At 41.6% G+C, this 20982-nt stretch overlaps 1 protein-coding gene across 15 annotated transcripts in view; it reads left to right on the top strand.

Annotated features, from left to right (window-relative positions):
• Window positions 1–20586, top strand: part of PPIP5K1 (diphosphoinositol pentakisphosphate kinase 1) — a 44094-nt gene extending 23508 nt beyond the window's left edge. For 8 of the 15 annotated variants that reach the window (XM_032417266.1, XM_032417263.1, XM_032417267.1 and 5 more), the window contains 3 exons: window positions 5373–5510; window positions 13828–13941; window positions 18587–20586. In XM_032417266.1, coding sequence (XP_032273157.1) covers window positions 5373–5510; window positions 13828–13941; window positions 18587–19536 — 1202 coding nt within the window. In that variant the 3' untranslated portion in view covers window positions 19537–20586. Of the gene's footprint in view, window positions 1–3707; window positions 3891–5372; window positions 5511–13827; window positions 13942–18586 lie in introns of all 15 variants that reach the window. The other 7 variants (XM_032417256.1, XM_032417258.1, XM_032417257.1 and 4 more) reach the window with 1 other exon arrangement.
• The last annotated feature ends 396 nt before the right edge of the window (window positions 20587–20982 follow it).

Raw genomic sequence — 20982 nt, 5'->3', positions numbered from 1 at the left:
CCTCATCATGTCACCTCCAGACACTTAACCTCTGAGTTCTGACACTGACTTTGCCTCTGCCTTCCACTATGTTGACAACGTGCTGTCTCTGAATGAACCACTCACTAAGTGTCCCTCCTGGGGCGTACCCTTTTTGTGACAAACTTTAGTCTTGGCTGCAGCGTGGCTGCCCTATCTGTGTGGCAACTCAGGGACTTATGTCCATCGTCACCATCATCACCATTCTGTCACTTTTTTCAGCATCATCCCCAAAACATTAATTAAACCCTTCCTTTTCCCATCACATGACTGCTGGGCTTTGTACAAATATAACAGTGGTTCTCCTTCTTAGGAAGAGAATAGTATTTCCTGTATCATCTCCATGTCTTCTTTTTTACCCCTCTACTCCTCAGCTTATACAGTTTTGGTCTTCCTGTTTTTTTTCTCCAACTCTTTGTTGGAGTGAATGACTAATTTGTTTCTCTTATGGAGCAATGCTGCTGCAGGTCCCAGTTCCCAAGCATACCCCTAAGGGCACTGGTCTTGAGTTTAAAGTTTTCCATCACCGTATTCCTATCTCCTATCATTGTGTGTACTTTATGTGGCTCTTGTGCTCCTGACATCTGCTTTGTGTTACTACTAACTTAGGGCCTGGGCCTAGAAAACAGGAGCCCACACTGATTTGGGATAAAGAGAGAAAGACGGGTGTAGGAGGCAGTGGGTAAAGGAAAAGGGATTGTACCTTAATTATACAGCATGTGTTACCACACAGTTTCCAGGTAGCCCCAGCCTACCTAAGACACCGCTATCTCAGAGAAGGTTGAAGTGAAAGTTGAGATGTCTCCTGGGATTTCTGGGGGAACTTAGGAATGAATAATATTTCAAAAATATTGAAGAACTGGTCTGGCCGTACTAAGGTAGGAGAGTTTAGAGATCTGTGTAAACCAAAAACTGAAGGGCAGTGGTCTCTTTGTAGGGCATGGCAGGGGAACCCAGGGCTTTCTCCCTGTTTTATCCTTTATATTCTTAGTTTCTTTCTGCCTTGTATCTTGTTTTCAAGGTAAATCCAGTTTTCTTATACATGGTTTTCTTCTGTCCAAGCATTAAGTCTCTCCAAAGGAGGTAAAATTAGCCTGGCTTCCTGGCTGGAAAAAACTCCTTAGCCAATGGCAAGTGCTAGATTTTAGCCCAATCAGGCCATACCTCTCCACTAGGCCTGCTGAAATTTCCCTAGGTTGGCTTACCCCACCCCCATCCTGGCTCCCATTTGTGCCTGTGATAGGAGCTCCCCTTTCAGAGTGGCGTGGCTGTGCCTGCACATTTAGTTTCCAATTCTTCTGGCCTTCATATGCCACAGTAATCTCCAGAGTAGAACTTCATGCACCAGCCCCAGCCCCACAGCCTGGGGCTTGGACTTAGGGGATGTGTTACTTCAAATATAGAATATAGTACTGGGAATTGGGGCCCCTGAAATCAGAGTTAAATCACTGATCTCCTAGTTCTTAGGCTTTGTGAGATAAGATCCAGATCCATAAAACAGATCCTCAAACCTATATATCTCTAGTTCCCTGAGGCCTTGATTAGCAGCCTCACCAGTTGAAAAAGAGATGAGTTAATTCTACCATAAGGAAGAGAAGAAGAAAGACCTGGATAATTCAGTAGAGTACAGGAGAGTAAATTCAAGATCTCCTCCGACACCCTGCACACTTCCTCAGAGGCCTTCTTGCCATTGTTCTTCTTGTACTTGAGTTTGGAAGCTAAAGTGCTTGAGAAGCCAGAATCTGGGATCTCCCTGTTGGTATCGGGAGAAATTTGGAGCTATTATGTGTCTTGCTAATGAGTACCTAGATTTAATTTGTCCCTCAGGACAATATGAGGGCTCTATCCCATGGTAAAATCTTGCTTGACTGACCTAGCAATTACAGAGTGGATGCTCTGTCTACAATTGCTTATGGCAGATTAGTGACAACAATATGCACCCTACTGTCCCATCATCACCATCTCATTGCTGTGATGTCTCACTTTGAAATAGCAGCTGGAAAACCTGGACCTAGCTTTGGAAAGGAGGCAAGGCAGTGCTGTCTCCTTACCTTAATGAGAGAACGTATCTCAGCCATCCTTGCCTATATTCCTGATAAGCTTCTGTCACATCTTGTGACTACACTGAGTATACAAATATGGCCCATTACTAAATTGCTCACTGAACTCGCCAAAGTAAATTGATGTAGTGGGAAAGAGACTGTGGTTCACCCTCATCCAGAATGTGAGAGTAGCCATTGGATTTACCAAGCCCATTATCTTCTAGGGTACAGTTAGTGCCTGGATGGAGCTGAAACCTCTTCTGACTTTCAGACTGAGGTCTCTGAAAACCATAGTCTCATAAGATCACTCTGTGGAACCACTTTTGGTCTGGGAGTTCTGAGCAGTCATCTTTAGCTACCTTGACCTTCCTTCTCTATACCAGTATCCTGTCATCAGGTCTTAAGACCCCATACCTTTTTCCTAGGATCTTTTCCTTACTGTTTCTCCTATGCCCTTTCCACATGCCTTTCACTGCCTTCAACAGTTTGCAGTTGAATTGCATATATCCACAAAGTTTGCAAGCAGCTAAAATTGTAAGTCGTTCAGGATTGAAGCTTTTCCACTCACCAGCTGAACAAAGTTAGACTCACCAGCAGTGGGAAGAAAATACAAAATTATCTTTTTTTGGCTTCAGTAATGGATACAGAGTCCCCCGAATCCTGAGATTTATGCAAACATTTTTTTAAAATCTGTGTATTTGGACAAGAGTAAAGGCTGATTAGTCAATATCATCATTTTTACATATTGATTCTCTTTTTTTACATACTCTGTTTTTTTTCTTTTGTTTTAAAGGACCTTTATAGCTGGTGTCCTGTCAATTTCCTTTGCCATCTACCTAACACCAGCCCTGTTTGTGGCTATTTTAGAGTCTGGTCCAGAAGGCCTGGCCTGAGCCTTTAGGAGCCTTTTTAGCTTCAAACTTTGCCTTAATACCCTATACCATTCTTTTTTTTTTTTTTTTTTTTTTTAAAGATTTTTTATTTATTTATTTGAGAGAGAGAATGAGATAGAGAGAGAGCATGAGAGGGGGGAGGGTCAGAGGGAGAAGCAGACTCCCTGCTGAGCAGGGAGCCCGATGCGGGACTCGATCCTGGCACTCCAGGATCATGACCTGAGCCGAAGGCAGTTGTTTAACCAACTGAGCCACCCAGGCGCCCCTACCCTATACCATTCTTGACCCTCTTCTCTAAGTGACTTTGAATCTTTGCATCTCTATACCAACTGTATAAATACATTCGTCTGTGAAGCAGGCCCTAAGTAGGGTTTGTCCAGGAATGAACAAGGACACTAGAGCTCTAATCAAGACTCCAGCCACAAAACTGCCAGCTTACCCCCACCCAGAATGATGTGATTGCTCTCTGTAAGCACTGACTTAATTAAGCTCAATGAAAGACGGGAGGGCCTTGCTGTGTGATGATGCCTCAGTAGCCCCTTCTTTTAGACTCAGTGTGATGCCGACACTCTTCTTCCCTGCAAGAGACACCCAGTTGTTCTGACTATCTCTGCTTCTCTCTTAGCTCCCCTTGGAGCTGAGTGTCCCCACCTCCCAGTAATGCTTGTGCCACTCAGTGCCCCCCTCATTGTCTCTCCCTCTTCTCTTTCTTTATCTTTGTGCTTCCTGCCGTGGTCCCCCCCATCCCCTCCAGAGCTGCTGGATGACCAGCACCCTGTGGTCCGGTTGCTGCGCAGTTTTTCCTCTGACTGTCCAGGGGGCCGGCCAGTCTCCTTGGATGCCACGCTGGCGCATCACCTGCACCAGTGCTCCTACCACCTGCGCCTCTTCCGGAACTGGCTGCGCTCAGGCCAGGATGACCCCGAGTGCCTCTACGGTACCCCCTGCCACCAAGCTGGCTGCTGCCACTACCCTGGCTGGGACTGACTGCTTTGCTTATTGCACTTCTGGCAGGAGAGTCCACCTATCCCTTTCTCCTGTTTACCCTAAGGTTATGTGACTTGCATTTAGTTGCTTGGATATGGGATTGGAGCCAGACTGCCTGGTAGCTGTAGCATTGGCTGCTCATCCCCTTACTGTCCTCCTTCCTTACTGCCTCCTAATGTTACCCATTCCCAGTCCTGTTCAGCATAGGAGTAGTCTCTTGCCCTGAAATCTGTTCTTGTCTCTGTAACCCTCTGCTACTACCATCCTCAAATGCAAACGTTTTTCTAGCCACTCTGAGGAGCTAGAGACTGTACTTCTCCTATGCTCCTGCCACAAGAATACAGGGGGAAATTGAGGCACAGGTCTTAATTGAATCTTTGAAGCAGACAAGGGCCAGAGTTAGAAGATGGTCAGGTATAATCCTTTTGAATTATAGGTTTTAGTCATTAGTGAACAGGAGGCTATGTCTTACATAGATATTGCTGTCCTGCCTACTCTTAGATTCTTTAAGGAATTATAAAGAGACATAGGAAAGATTGGGAGCTGAAAAAATGCTTGGGATGTGTGCTTCTTGATCCTCCAATGGATACCCTATACCATTTTTTTTCATCAACAGGCCCTGGGATTAGGGTTATATATTTAGGTTTACCCTTTACCCTAACCAGACTGGTGAACCTATGTTGGAATTGTTGGGTTTGGACAGAGAATCAGTATTTGTTCTTCTTCCTAGGGATTTGCCTCATTTTCCTGATGGAATAGAGAAATCCTAGCAAGTCTGGGGTTTTCCAGTGAGAGCAGAGGGAGAAGCTTTGATGTGATGGAAATGACCACGAAAGAACTTCCATCCCCCAGCCTGTTCATGCATGTGGTTTTCCTTGGCTGAGCTTCATGTGTATTGCATGCACTCCAGCTTGCTTCCAGATATTCTAGCCTTTCTACCCATATCCTAAATCTGCATGAATCCTTCTTCAGATTCCATGCCCTCCTCCTTAATCCGGTTCTCTTTACATGATCCCTGAAATCTGTTTCTTCCCAGCTCCATGACCTCCTTACCTCATTTAGACCTTCAATTTCACCCCTTACCTCACCTTGTGTTTTATTCCCCTAGAAAGAGCAAGAGCAATGTAGGTGCTTACCCTATTGGAATTCTGTTGATTTTTCCATGGGTCATTGCAGGCTCTCCATGGGTAGGATGAGAGGTGATTTGATTCACTTGGAGGCCTTAGCAGGTAGACTTCTTAGGAAATCTGGAGGTGAGAAATAGACACCTGTAGGGGCTCTAAAGAGTTCCCTCTCCTGAGATCTTGGATACCCCATACTCCAAAAGCCACGGACTCTCCTGGTGGCTCCCAGGGACTCTCCATGCTTCCTTGGACAGTTGGGGTATATCTGGCAGGAATAACATTGACTTTGCCCATCTCTTTTCTAACAGGATTTGAAGGGTGTTCCATGGTGCCTACGATCTACCCCCTGGAAACACTGCATAATGCCCTTTCCCTGCATCAAGTGAGTGAGTTCCTGAGTAGAGTCTGCCAGCGCCATACTGATGCCCAAGCACAGGCATCTGCAGGTATGGAGAATACTCTTATCTTATACCCCTGTCTCTGTCCCTACTCCTATCCTTCCTAGAATGTGGGTAATAAATTAAAAAGATAGGCACTCCAGAAAGACACAAAAGTAGATTTGAAAAATTGTTTAATTGCATAGGCCACTTTAACATCATAACTTCCCAAGTTAATTTGTAAATTTAACGTGATTCCAATAAAAATGCTGATGTTTTTCTAAAGTCAGACAAATTGATTCTGAAGTTGTCACTGAAAAATAAACAAGCAGGAGTAGCCAAAGAACACCCTGAAAAGAGTAATGAAGAGCTTTTTTTTTTTTTAAAGATTTATGTATTCATTTGAGAGAGAGTGAGAGAGAGAGAGAGAGCCAGCACTGTGTGTGCACGAGCTGGGGGGAGGGACAAAGGGAGAGGGAGAAGCAGGCTCCCCGCTGAGCAGGGAGCCTGATGCAGGGCTGGATCCCCAGTATATGTGGGGCACCTGGGTGGCTCAGTTGGTTAAATGTCTGACTTCAGCTCAGGTCGTGATCTCGGGGTCCTGGGAACGAGCCCTGTGTCGGGCTCCCCGCTCAGTGGGGAGTCTGCCTCTTGCTCTTCCTCTCCCTCTGCCCCTCTCCCCCTGCTCATGTTCTCACTCTCTCTGTCTCAAATAAATAAAGAGTCTAAAAAATTTTCAAAAAAGAATACTAGCTGTGAAACAAGCTAAAGGAACAGACATTTCAGAGACCACATATGACAAAGAAGACAGACTTCACAAGAATAGTTTAGAAAAGTCACTAAACAGCCACAGCCCACGGCAAACAATGAAAACAAACCCTAAGGAGGGGGAATAATCTGATATTCAGAGTTAGTACTATTATAATACTCAAAATGTCCAGTGTTCAACAAAACATTATAAAATATGCAAAGATACAGGACAGTATGGTCCATTTACAGAAGAAATTAACAGAAACCATCGCCAAGAAAACACAGATGTTAGACTCACCGGGACAAAGAATTTAAATCAGCTATCTTAAGTATGCTTGAAGAGCTAAGGGAAATGATGGACAGAGAACTAAAGGAAATCAGGAGAATGATGTCTCAGCAAATACAGAATATCATTAAAGAGATAGAAAATATAAAAAGAAACCAAACAGAAATTCTGAGACCGAAAAGTCTAACAGAAATGCAAAATTCACTATGTTTCTTAGAAGATATGAGCAGGCAGAAGAAAGAGTCAGCAAAATTAAAGATAAGTCATTTGAAAGTTTCTAGTCTGAGGAGGAGAAAGAAAAAGACAATGAGAAAAAAATTAACAGAGCCAAAGAGATTTGTGGGACACCATCAAGAATACCAACATATGCGGGCGCCTGGGTGGCTCAGTCGGTTAAGCTTCTGCCTCCAGTTCAGGTCGTGATCCTGGGGTCCTGGGATCAAGCCCCACATTAGGCTCCCTGCTCCTCGGGGGATCCCTCTCCTTCTGCTGCTTCCCCCTCCTTGTGCTCTCTCTCTCTGTCAAAAAAAAAAAAAAGAATACCAACACATGCATAATGGGAGTCCCAGAAGAAGAGAGAGAAAGAGGCAGAAAAAATATTTGAAGAAATAAGGGCTCTGAAGACTTCTCAAATTTGATAAAAATACAAATCTATACATCCAAATAGTTCAAACACCAACAAGGATAAATTCAAAGAGATCCCCACTGAGACTCACTGTAATCAAATTGTCAAAAGACAGAGAAAATCTTGAAGGTAGCAAGAGAAAAGCAACTTATCACATCCAAGGGATCTTTAATGAGATTAACAACCAATTTCTTTTTTTTTTTTTTTAAGATTTTGTTTATTTATTTATGTGACAGAGAGAGAGGCAGAGGGAGAAGCAGGCTCCCTGCCGAACAGGGAGCCCCACGTGGGGCTTGATCCCAGGACCAAGCCGACCAAGCCACCCCAGCGCCCCTAACAACCAGTTTCTCATCAGAAATCACAGAGGCCAGAAAACAGTGGGATGACATATTTAAAGTGCTAAAAGAAAAGAAAAATGTCAACCAAGAATTCTTTATCTAGCCAAACTGTTCAGAAATAAAGAAGAAATTAAGACACTCCCAGATAAACAAAAGTTGAGGGAGTCTGTCACTAGTAAACCTGCCTTAGAAGAAATGCTAAAAGCTTTTTGGGCTGAAATAAAAGGACACTAGATAGTGACTTGATACCATAACAAAAAATAAAGAACTCTGGTAAAGGTAATTACATTGGTAAATATAAAAGTCAGCATTTCTTTATTTTTGGTTTGTAACTCCTTTTTTTTGTTTCATATATGACTTAACACACAAATGAATAAAATAGTCATTACACGTCCGTATTAGTGGTCATACAATGTATAAAGATACAATTTGTGACAATAACATAAAGTGAGAACTGAGCTTTATAGGAGCAGAGTTTTTGGGGCACCTGGGTGGCTCAGTCGTTAAGCGTCTGCCTTCGGCTCAGGTCATGGTCCCAGGGTCCTGGGATTGAGCCCTGCATTGGGCTCCCTGCTCGGTGGGGAGCCTGCTTCTCCCTCTCCCACTCCCCTTGCTTGTGTTCCCTCTCTCACTGTGTCTCTCTCTGTCAAATAAATAAAATCTTTAAAAAAAAAAAAAAGACAAGTATAAGAGCAGAGTTTTTGTATATTATTGAAGCTAAATCTGCCATCAATTCAAACAAGATTGTTATAAATTTAGGATGTTAATTGTATCTCCATGGTAACCACAATGAAAATATCTAAAAAGTATACAGAACAGGAAATAAAGGAATTGAAATGGTACACTACAAACAAATCAATTAAACACAAAGATGAGGAGCGGCTGGGTGGCTCAGTTAGTTGGGCATCTGTCTTCAGCTCCAGGTCCTGGGATTGAGCCCCACATTCGGCTTCCTGCTCAGCAGGGAGTCTGCTTCTCTCTTTCTCCCTCTGACCCTCCCCACTGCTCATTCTCTCTCTCTCTCTCAAATAAATAAATAAAATTTTTTTAAAAAACCACAAAGATGATAGTAATGGAGGAAATGAGGAACAAAATAATGTATAAGATGCATAAAAAACAAATAGTGAAATGGCAGAATTAAGCTCTTCCTTATCAGTGATTACTCTAAATGTAAATTAATAAAACTCTCAAATTAAAAGGCAGAGATTAGGAGAATGGATTTTTTTTTTTAAGAATGGATTTTTTAAAAGATTTATTTATTTATTTTAGAGAGAGAGAGACTGGGGATGGGGAGTGGCAGAGGGAGAAGGAGAGACAGGCCCAAGCAGATTCCCCACTGAGGGTGGAGCCTGACGCAGGGCTTGATCCCACCACCGTGAGACCACAACCTGAGCTGAAACCAAGAGTAGGATGCTCAACTGACTGTACCCCCCAGGTGCCCCAGCAGAATGGATTTTTTAAAAAATCATCCAACTATATGCTATCTACATGAAAATCACTTTAGATCCAACAGTATAAAAGGTTGAAAATGAAAGAATAGAAAAAGATATTCCGTGCAAATAATAACCAAATGAGAGCTGGGGTAACTATACTAATGTCAGACAAAATAGTCTTTAAGTCAAAAGTTGTTCTAAGAGACAGAGGTCATTATATATTGATAAAAAGGTCAGTTCATTAAGAGCATACAAAATTATAAACACATACCCACCAAACAACAGAGCCCCCAAATATATGAAGCAAACATTGACAGAATTGAAGGGAGAAGTAGATAGTTCTACAAAAATAGTTGGAGACTTCAATCTCACCTTTAATAATAGATAAAACAACAAGACAGAAGATCAATAGGGAAGCAGAGAGCTTCAATAACACTGTAAGCCAGCTAAACCTAAGAGACATATAGAACATCCTACCACCAGCAAAATACAGATTTTTTTTTAAAGATTTTATTTATTTATTTGACAGAAAGAGACAAAGCGAGAGAGGGAACACAAGCAGGGGGAGTGGGAGAGGGAGAAGCAGGCTCCTCGCCAAGCAGGGAGCCCAGTGCAGGGCTGGATCCCAGGACCCTTGGATCATGACCTGAGCCGAAGCCAGACACTCAATGACTGAGCCACCCAGGTGCCCCAAAATACAGATTCTTAAGTGCACATGGAATATTCTCCAGGATAGACCATATGGTAGGCCACAAAAAAAGTTAAATAAATTTCAAAAGATTGAAATCATACAAAATATCCTCTCCAACATAGTGGAATGGTGCTAGAAATCATTAATAAAAGGAAAACTAGAAAATTCACAAATATGTTGAAATCAAACACATTCTTAACCTTCAGGTCAAGGAAGAAATCTTAAGGGAAATTAGAATATACTTTGAGAAGAATGAAAGTGAAAATGCAACATTCCAGAAGTTATGGGATGCAGCAGAATTAGTGCTAAGAGAAATTTATAGCTGTAAACACCTGCATTTAAACACAGGAAAGATCATAAACCAAAAACCTAACTTTATACCTTAAGGAACTAAAAAAGAAGAGCAAACTACACCCTAAGCTAGTAGAAAGAATGAAATAATAAGGATTAGGACAGAGATAAAAGAAGTAAGGAATAGAAAACAGAAAGAATCAACTAAACCAAAAGTTGGTTCTTTGAAAAAAATCAACAAAATTGACAAACCTTTAGCAGACTAAGAAGAAGCGAGTGTTCATGCAAATAACCAAATCAGGAATAAAAGAGGGAACATTGCTCCTGACCTTACAGAAATAAAAAGAATTATAAGAGAGCACTATGGGGGCGCCTGGATGGCTCAGTCAGTTAAGCGTCTGCTTTCAGCTCAGGTCGTGATCGCAGGGCCCACGCATCTGGCTCCCTGCTCAGCGAGGAGTCTGCTTCTCTCTCTCCCTGTGCCCCTCCCTCCCACCCCCGCTTGTGTGCATGCACGCTCTCTCTTCCTCTCTCAAATAAATAAATAAAATCTTTAAAGAAAAAGCACTATGAACAATTGTATGCCAATGAATTAGATAACCTAGATGAACAAATTCCTAGAAATAAACTACAAAAATTGATCCAAGAAGAAATGGAAAATCTGAACATAATCTGTAACACAGAAAAGACTGAATCAGTAGAAAAATTTTCAAAAAAGAAAAGTCCAGGACAAGGTAGATTCACTGGTGAAATCTCCCAAACATTTAATAAAAATTAACTCCAATTTTTTTCCTACACTCTTCCAAAAAATAAAAAAGGAGGAAACAATTTCAATGAAACCAACATTACCCTGATGCGAAAGCCAGACAAAGACACCATAAGAAAAGAAAACTGTATCCCTTATAAATATAGAAGCAAAAATTCTCTATATTTTTTTAAGTAGGCTCCATGCCCAGTGTGGAGCCCAATGAGGGGCTTGAGCTCATGACCCTGAGATCAAGACCTGAGTTGAGATCAAGAATTGGATCCTTAACTGACTGAGCCACCCAGGTGCCCCAGAAGCAAAAATTCTCACAAACCAAATCCAACAGCAAGTTCACAAAGTGAGATTTATCTCAAGAATTTAAGGATGATTCAACATAAGAAAATCAGTCTGTAATATACTACATTAAAAGAACAAAGGGAAAACCTCACAATCACCTCAACTGACATAGAAAAGCATTTGATAAAATCCACTACCCAGGGTCGCCTGGGTGGCTCAGTCGTTAAGCATCTGCCTTCAGCTCAGGTCATGATCCCAGGATCCTGGGATCGAGCCCCACATCAGGCTCCTGCTTGGCGGGAAGCCTGCTTCTCCCTCTCCCAGTCCCCCTGCTTGTGTTCCCTCTCTCGCTGTGCCTCTCTCTGTCAAATAAATAAATAAAATCTTAAAAAAAAAAAATCCACTACCCATTCATGATAAAAACACCCAGCAAACTAGGAATGGAAGGGAAGTTCCTCAACATGATAAAGGGCATTTATGAACAACCCATAGTGCACATCATACTCAATGGTGAAAGACTGAAAGTTTTCCCCCTATGATCAGGAACAAAACAAGGATGCCCATATTCATCACTGCTGTTCAACATTGTACTGATAATTTTAGGCAGAGCAATTAGGAAAAAAAATTGGCATAGAAATTGGAAAGGAGAAAGTAAAACTATCTCTACTTGCAGAGGACATGGTCCTATATAGAAAAAATGTGAAGAATCCCCCCAAAAAACTTCCAGAACTAATGAACAAATTCAGCACAGTTGCAGGGTACAAGATCAATTCACAAAAAATGATTTTGTGTCTATATACCAGCATAAACAATCCAAAAAGGAAATTAAGAAAACAATACAATTTATAATAGCATCCACAAAATAAAATACCTGGGAACAAATTTAACCAAGAAGCTTAAAGACCTGTACACTGAAAACTACAAAACATTGCTGAAATAAATTAAAGAAGACCTAAATAAGTGGAAAGACATCCCATGTTCACACCCCTCCCCTAGTCTTTTTAGACATTCTTTCCCCTAGTAAACCCCCACTACATGGAATTTTAATACCACACATATACAATATATATCTGTTTATGGTCCATGGCCATGTGATGGACCACAAACCAATGGAATATCTAAGATTTTTTTTACCCTCCCCAAGAACCAATTTCGTTGAGAATACATGGTCTAGGGCAAGGAAAGTACAAGGTCGTCCTGAGGCATGTTGTAACAAAAGCAAGGAAGCAATCAAGCCTGAAGAAGCTCCCACTGACCACAACTGGAACATTTTACACTTGATCTTAGCCGAAAGGCCAAGAAGCGATACAACTAGAACATTTTAGCATTCAAAATTTACTGTAATTGATTAAAGTACACTGAATATATAAAAATCCGCGAGCTCATAATAAATAATAAGTAAATAATTCTACAAAAAAGAAAGCAAAAATAAAATAATTCTCATCTGCTGCAATTGGAGGATACTTGTCACACCTCTTTTCTCTGAAAACTAAATAAAAGGAAATAAACACTTATTCTACCTTTTCAGTAAGAACTGCAGTTCATCGTAATCCCATAGCCCCAGCTGAAGAGGGAAAGCTCTTTTTTACAGAAAATATGCCATCTAATAAATGTTGGAGGATTGATAGAATTAGAAAATCACCACTTAAATAATTAAAGATCATCAATAGATACTAACACAATTAGGTAAAATGTTGATGGGGTGGTGCCAAAGGGTTACCTCTAATCAGAAGGGGAAAACTTTACAATGGTGAGATCTTGTGGCTACCACTTTAACCCAGTTAGTAAACTTAGCTTTACTTAATGGGACAGTGAGACCTTATGTGCCTCTAATATGATGTAATATAAAGTACATAGGATCACCTCTTTGGCATCTATTTGGTATTTTTACCAAAGGTTATTTAAATTGAATCATCCAATCAACCCTTTTATATCTAACTTCCAGTTTATAGGAAATAGAAGCAATAGTGAAACAAGTTAAATGATTCTATGAGGGAGGAATCAGACAAATCCAGAATGTGAGACATGATAGTTCTGTGAGACAACTGATCTGTTCTTTTCAAAAAGTCACTTTGAGGGGCATCTGGGTGACTCATTTGGTTAAGCATATAACTCTTGATTTTGGCTCGGGTCATGATCTCAGGGTCATGGGACCAAGCCCTGTGTCGGGCTCCATGGTCACCGGGGAATCCGCTTGAAGATTCCCTCCCTCTCCCTCTGCCCCTCCCCCTGCTCATGTGCACATGCTCTCTCTCTCTCACTCTCTCTCTCAAGTAAATAAATAAAAATCTTTAAAAGAAAAAGTCACTCTGAGGAAAATGAATGGTCTTGGGGGGGGTGGATAATATTCTAGATTAAAAAAAACTTTGGAGACATAAAATCAATACATGGTTCATGTTTGGATATTACTCTAAAAGACATTTTGGGAATAATTGTGGGAGATTTGAATATGAATTGGGTATTAGATGATATTAGGGTATTATTTTGAAATTTTGTTAGGTTTGTTAATGGTGCGTGGCTATGTAAGAAAAATACCTTATATTTTAGATATGCATATTGATGTATTTAGAGGTAAAATATTTCATAATGTCTGCCATTTTAAAAAAAGAACTTCCGCAGGAGGAAATGGATGAAACAAATATGGCAAAATGTTAACACGTCAATGTGGTAAATATAGGAGATGAAGATATCAATATGGATTGTACTAGTCTTTCAAAGACTTTTTTTAAAAAGGGGGGGTGGGGGAGGGAGCAAAAAATGTTTGAAAATATTCATAATATAAAGTTTAAAATATTAAAAATGATTTGTGTGAAGGGTCCTTAGGAAATGCTACTTTTCAGCCTGAGAATGTGTAAGTTGGAGAACCTGTGATTCTTGAATGCTTCCTCAAACTCTTTTCTTCCTTCCTTCTCTCTCCCCGGTCTATGCAGCCCTCTTTGACTCTATGCACAGCAACCAAGCCTCAGATAGCCCATTTTCCCCACCCCGTACTCTTCATTCACCTACCCTACAACTCCGGCAGCGCTCTGAGAAGCCCCCTTGGTGTAAGTAATCCTTTTGGAACTGCCTGGACAAAGGCCAAGATTGATGGAGGGATTAGTGAATGAGAGACCTGTCGTCTCGTGAGGGAAATGAAGATGAGGGTTGAAAGACCAGGAATAACCAGTAGGGGAAGCAGTCTCATCTGCTGTTTCCAAGGTGAAGGGAGGATCTGTTTACCCTGTCTCATTATCTCCATTCTCCATGACCCCTCTGTTTCCTTGGAGAGGCTCCTAAAATATAGTGTCACAGAGGGTGCTTTGGGGAAGAAAGGACGAAACTTCATTCTCCTCAGATTCCCATTTGGGAATTTATAGCTTTCTCAAGTACACATGACTTGAGAGGAAACTGAGTATATAGAAAAACTGGGAGAAGGAAACTAGAATCTGCTACTACTTTCTACATGTCCCTATTCTCAAGTTGTCTGTTCTCAGCTGTTAGTTCAAGTTGAGGTGCTGCTTTTTCCCATCTCTTCTGTATAATCTCTAGCCTATCACAAGGGGAGCCTGGGTGACACGGTTGGTTAAGCGTTCGACTCTTGGTTGAGGCTCAGGTCATGATCTCAGGGTTGTGAGATCGAGTCCGTTTCAGATTCTCTCTCTCTACCTCTGCCCCTCCCTGGTGCTCTCTAAATAAATAAACAAATAAACAAATAAATAAAATCTCTAGCCTATCACTAATTTTCCTTGGTAACAGTGTAGTCACAAGGAGTTCTTAGGGTAATTGTAGGGAAGGGGAGATCCTGGTGACAGTCAGAGGGAGGATAAGGGCCAGAGACACCAGTGATGGAAAAATCCTTTCCTTATTCAACCTGCCTCCAGGAAATAACTAAAATCAAACATGGCTTTTATTATTTCATTGGATAGGACTGAAGCAAAGATTCATATTTCAGCATCTGGGTTAAACAGTTGTAGAATTGGCACTGTGTATGCAGAAGAAACATTCCTTCCTGATTCCAAGAGCTCTTCCCCTGAATTTCAGATTACCTTACATTCACCTTGCCATTGCTCCTTTTATCTCTCCTGGAATGTTTATGGTTTTTGTGCCCCTGGAAATCTTTTTTTTTTAAATAATATATATATATATATATATTTTAAATTCAAGTATAGTTGATACACAATGTTATACAGCATACTGGTTCAACAAGTCTATACATTATGCTCTGATCACCACAAGTGTAGCTACCATCTGTCACAATGCGATGCTAGTACGGTACCATTCACTGTATTCCCTATTCTGTACCTTTTGTTCCTGTGACTTATTCATTCCATAACTGGAAGCCTGTATCTCCCACTCCCCATCACCCATTTTGCCCAGCCTCCTACCACCCCTCCCCATCAGCTTGTTCTCTGTATTTTAGGTCTGATTCTGCTTTTTATTTGTTTATTCTTTTTTTTCTTTTTAGATTCTATATATAAGTGAAATCAATGGTGTTTGTCTTCCTTTATTTCACTTAGCATAATACCATCTAGGTCCATCCATATAGTCACAAATGGTAAAATCTCATCCTTTTCATGGTTGAATAATACTCCATTGTGTATATATATATACATTTTTTTTAAATTAAATTAAATTTATTTATTTGACAGAGATAGAGATAGTGAGAAAGAGAGCACAAGCAGGGGGAGCTGCAGACAGAGGGAGAGGAAGAAGCGGGCTCCCCGCTGAGCAAGTAACCCAATGTGGGGCTCAATCCCAGGACCCCAGGCTCATGACCCGAGCTGAAGGCAGCCACTTAACTGAATGAGCCACCCAGGCACCCCCCCCCTTTTTTTTTTATACATCTTCTTTATCCATTCATCTATTGGTGAACAGTTGGGCTGCTTCCATAACTTGGCTATTGTAAGTAATGCTACAATAAACATAGGGATGCATATATCTTTTGAAATTAGGGTCATTTTCTTTCGGTAAATAGTAGCAGAATTATTGGATCATATCGCATTTCTATTTTAATTTTTTGAGGGACCTCCATACTGTTTTCTGCAGTGGCTACACCAATTTATATTCCTACCAGCAATGCACAAATGTTCCTTTTTTTCCACATACTCACCAACACTTGTTATTTCTTGTCTTTTTTTCCTTAAGTTTTTATTTTAATTCCGGTTAGTTAATATACAGAGTTATATGTTATTTCTTGTCTTTCTGATTCTAGCTATTCTGACAGGTGTGAGGTGATATCTCATTGTGGTCTTGATTTGCATTTCTCTGATGATGAGTGATATTGAGCATCTTTGCATGTGTCTGTTGGCCATCTGTATGTCTTCTTTGGAGAAATGTCTATTCAGGTCCTCTGCCCAGTTTTTAACTGGATTATTTGGGGGTTTTGGTGTTGAGTTGTATAAGTTCTTTATATATTTTAGATACTAACCCTTTATTGGATATAATATTTGCAAATATCTTCTACCATTCAGTAGGTTGCCTTTTTGTTTTGTTGATGGTTTCCTTTGTTGTGCAAAAGCTTTTTATTTAGATATAGTCCCAATAGTTTATTTTTGCTTTTGTTTCCCTTGCTTCAGAAGACATATCTAGAAAAATGTTGCTATGGCTGATGTCAGAGAGAGTACTGCCTGTGCTCTCTTCTAAGATTTTTATGGTTTCAGGTCTCATATTTAGGTCCTTGATCCATTTTGAGTTTATTTTTGTGTATGGTGTCAGAAAGTGGTTCAGTTTCATTCTTTCACATGTAGCTATCCAGTTTTCCCAGCACCATTTATTGAAGACTGTTTTTCCCCATTGTATATTCTTGCCTCCTTTGTCATAGATTAATTGACCATATAAGCATGAGTCTCTGTTCTATTCCATTGATCTATGAGTCTATTTTTGTGTCAGTACTGTTTTGATTACTACAGCTTTGTAGGATATCTTGAAATCTGGAATTGTGATACCTCCAGCTTTGTTCTTCTTTCTCAAGATCGCTTTGGCTGCCTCTGGAAACCTTATCTTTATCTTGCTTCTGCTTCCCTGTTTTTTGTTTTTTGTTTTAATTTTTTATTTATTGGAGGGGGAGACGGAGAGTACCAAGGGGGAGGGGCACAGGGAGAAGCAGACCCCCTGCTGAGCACGGAGTCCCATGCAGGGCTTGATCCCAGGACCTGAGATCATGACCTGAGCCAGAGGCAGACGCTTAACTGACTGAGCCACTCAGGTGCCCTTCCTGCTTCTGCTTCTGTCTGACCTCTTTGATTTGCCTGAATCAAACCACTAACTGAATATTAAGGCTACTTCTATCCTTGGGTGAACTCTTTTTTTTTTTTTTTTCTTGTTTTTAATCTATCAGACCTTTGACTCAGTATGAGGTATGTCGCCTCACTGGTAAATATTTTCTTTAGGGTTTGTCTGCCCTAAATAGGCCTTGTTGGCCCAAACCATGTTCCTCTTTCTTCTGCTTGAAGCATGCCTCCTGTGGCCCTTTACAGAAAAGAGAGAACTGGCATACGCTAAACTCAATGACTGATTCAGCCTTCGCAGGCTCAGGCTTGCCAACTTTCCCAGGTTCTCTTTGATGACAAGGATATTCAGGTGCCCCCTATATCCAAAATTGATCATTATTGATATTAGAGTGCTTTAAATATAAAGTTACAATACCATTAATAAATACATCTACAAAAAGAAAAGTAGATTAGTCCCCTACTAGAGGTCAATGAAGTAGTAGAGATTGGGGTAGGAATTGTCCCACAGTGTGTTGAAGACTCTAAGCCCTTCATTTTATTACTGTCAGTAGTGGGGTAATTAATTTTTATGTTGTATATGTCTATAACATCCACAAGCCTATAACATTGTGTGTCCCAAGACTTAGAAGGTCTTAACCTTGGATCCAGGGATGGATTTCAGGGTAAAGTCTTTGAACCCCAGGAATTGTTTATGAAGATTAGTGTGAATATCCATATGTATATTTTTCTGAGAAGATAGTCCATGATTGTCATTAGAGTTTCAAAGGGTTCAGTGACCCCCAGGAAGGTTAATTATGAACCTCTGCCATTTAGAGATTCCATGGCAGCCTTCCATCTTAAGGCAATTTTCCTTCCTACTGTTCTCATTCATAAGATTTTTCTACATTCTCCTGCTTAATTGTCTCTTGGGCTATAAACAATGATTACTTTCGCCCCAGAAATATGTTGACTGCTTTAAAGAAATGATTCTTAACAAAAGATGTACATCAGATTTAATTGGGAGTGTTTCAACAAAATATAGTGACCTCATTCCCTCTCCACCCCACACATTTACACTAACCTACAGAATTAGAATCTCTAGAGATGGAACCTAGAAATTTGTATTTTTAAAAAATATCCCATACTTTTGATACATACCCTTAATTATGAACCACTGGATTACAGCATTGGTATGCTCCCAAATGACCTTGGGAATTCAGAGTTGGGTTGGGGGTACATTTGTGAAAGAACTGGATGAAGTGGGCCTCATCACTCTCCTGAAGTCTTAGATGTACCTTAGTGCTCCTGTGTACTCCTGTAGTATACATTAGGTCAGAGCAACAGTTCCTGAGCTGGGCTAATTGAGCAGTCTCTGCATAGCTTAGGAAGAATTCAGACCCTCTTTCCTCAAGTCTGTATATTCTGGCACTTGAACTACATACATTGAATAGAGCCTACTCTTCCAGCTTGCCTGACTTGGTCTCCTGACTTTGTTTTACAGACAGCAGTGGCCCTTCCAGCACTGTGTCCAGTGTTGGTCCTTCCTCCCCCACTGCAGTGGATGGTAACTGCCCTTTTGGCTTCAGTGATCAGCCTTCTGTAAGTTCACACATGATTGAAGAACGTCAAAGCCTTGGGATGCTCCTTAGGAATGGAGAACAAGAGCTCCCCATTGAAGGGGTGCAAGGGCCTTTTGAACCAAGCCAGGCTTCACAGGAACCACCTGTGGAAACCAGCCAGCCATGCCAGGGGGTTGCTGAGGAGATCAGCCAGCCATGCCAGGAGGTTCCTGACATCAGCCAGTCATGCCAGGAGGTCCCTGACATCAGCCAGCCATGCCAGGAGGTCCCTGACATCAGCCAGCCATGCCAGGAGAACCATGACAACATTGACCAGATATGTCAGGAGGTTCCTCAGATCCATCAGCCATGCCAGAAGGCGAGCCAACTCTGCCAGAAAATCTCTGAGGAAGCTTGCCAAGTTTGCCAGGAGAACCCTGAGGAGGTCAGCCAGCCATCCCAGGAGGTCCCTGTGGAGGTTGGCAGGCTGGCTTATGGGTTCCCTGTAGGGATTGGTGGCCTGGTCCAGGAAATCCATGTGGAAGGTGGCAAGCCAGCCCAAGAGACCCCTGAGGAGCTCAGCCAGCCATGCCAGGAGTTCTTTGCAGAGGTTGGCAGGCTGGCCCTAGAGGCTTCTGCAATCAATCTATTGTCTCAGGACATTCCTGAGGTTGATAAACCATCCCAAGAGTTTCCGGGGGAGGATGATCTGCAGGTTCAGGAAGTCCCTGAGGTTGATAATCAGCAGTCCTGGGTGGTCCCTGAGGTGACTGACCAGCTTCCTGGAGAGGATACTCCCCAAGCCCAGTATCCATCTAGTGATCCAAACCCTCAGAGCCAGTCTTTAGCTGGTGACCAATACTCACCCCTCCCACCAGCAACATGTGATTAATCATGTTCTCATTAGTGGTATCACACTATACCAGCTATTTGAGCTAGCAACTTCTGTTGGCTAACTCACCTGCCAGTATAAGACCTTGGATCTCACCAGAGGTGTCTGAGGAAGCAGTCCTCTTGGCATGAAGCCAAGAACTGTGCCAGAGCTGGGCTTGAGAAGGAACCAATTTCATGTTCAAAGCAGCCATTGACTCCTCACGTGGCCATTAGACTTGAATAGGATTTCCATCAAGGGGTGGGCTGATCTATCATTACCCAACCTCCTCTGAGCATCCCAGGAAATTCCAGATTGTTAAAGGAAATGCCACTTAACTGCTGAAGACACCCATCTGGGGACAGCAAGTGCAAAAGGGGACTCCAAGGTCTCCACTTTTCTGGGGAAATATTCACAACTTCACAAGGTACCCTTAGACCATATGTGCATTCGGGAGGACTCTTGTGTTTGCTAGCACTCCTCAGGAGGGCCCAGGATGTCTGTCTGAAATGTTTGGGAAAAAAGCGAGTCCCCTTCCCAAACATCCATTGTGGCCACTAATCTTTAGATTGGGCTTATGGGTGTTTTATATGTCATCCCAAGTTCCCCCTCTGCCCCAGACCTGTTCCCCTGGGCAATAGCTCCAGGGAAAAATAGGTATTAGATTGCTGTGAAAATTCAAGAGTAACTACTTAAAATGCTCTGGGGGTACTTGGCCAATCTGTGAAGTTGGGCCTCCTTTTGTTGTAGGGCTACTTGGCTTAAGAGATGATGTAGTAGAGAAAATCAGGTTCTATTTTAAGCAATCAGCAGAGATCAATATTGTACAGACATGAGCAAAGATTATATATATTTCTGTAGTAGTGCCAGGAACAGACTGGCCAAAGACCAAACACTCCAGGTTTCCCAAGAGGTATGTCCTTTTATCATTGTGTCTTTAGGGTCAGGTGTGATTATGAAGCTTTTCCCAAAGATATGGGGATGGGCATGGGTGTGGGTAGGAGGAATAATGCAGCCATTGGAGTGGGGTGGCCGGAACATTATGAGTGCTCAATAAATATGAAATAATAAGAATGGTGATGGTGGTGATGATGTGCTTGTGAATTCAAGAATGAATGAGTATAAATCCATCATGTCTGTTTGTGACTAAATTAATCTGAACCAGTCAAAAGCTGCTGTAGTTGAGTGGAAAGGGACTATAAAATAATCAGGCATCCTAGGAGGTCCCAGTGGCAGTCAGCCCACCATCCCAAAATGTCTTCAATGAGTAGTGTTGTGGGAGATAGACTTTCTATCTCTGTGAAGCACCACTGGGTGCTTGCCTTCTCACCAGATTCTTGGAATCACCCTCTTAGTTTTTCACTCTGATGCTTTGGAGTGTTAGGAGGAGTTGATATAAAGGGGTTATGGTCTTTCTTTGCCTCCTTGACATATTTACATTGGGAAAGCCCAGAACACTGGGAGGAC

This window comes from Phoca vitulina, unplaced genomic scaffold, assembly GCF_004348235.1.
Source record: "Phoca vitulina isolate PV1807 unplaced genomic scaffold, GSC_HSeal_1.0 scaffold20, whole genome shotgun sequence".
In the NCBI taxonomy this organism is placed as follows: domain Eukaryota; kingdom Metazoa; phylum Chordata; class Mammalia; order Carnivora; family Phocidae; genus Phoca; species Phoca vitulina.
Note: the sequence above shows the minus strand (reverse complement) of the source record. Positions and strands in the feature narration are given on the sequence as shown.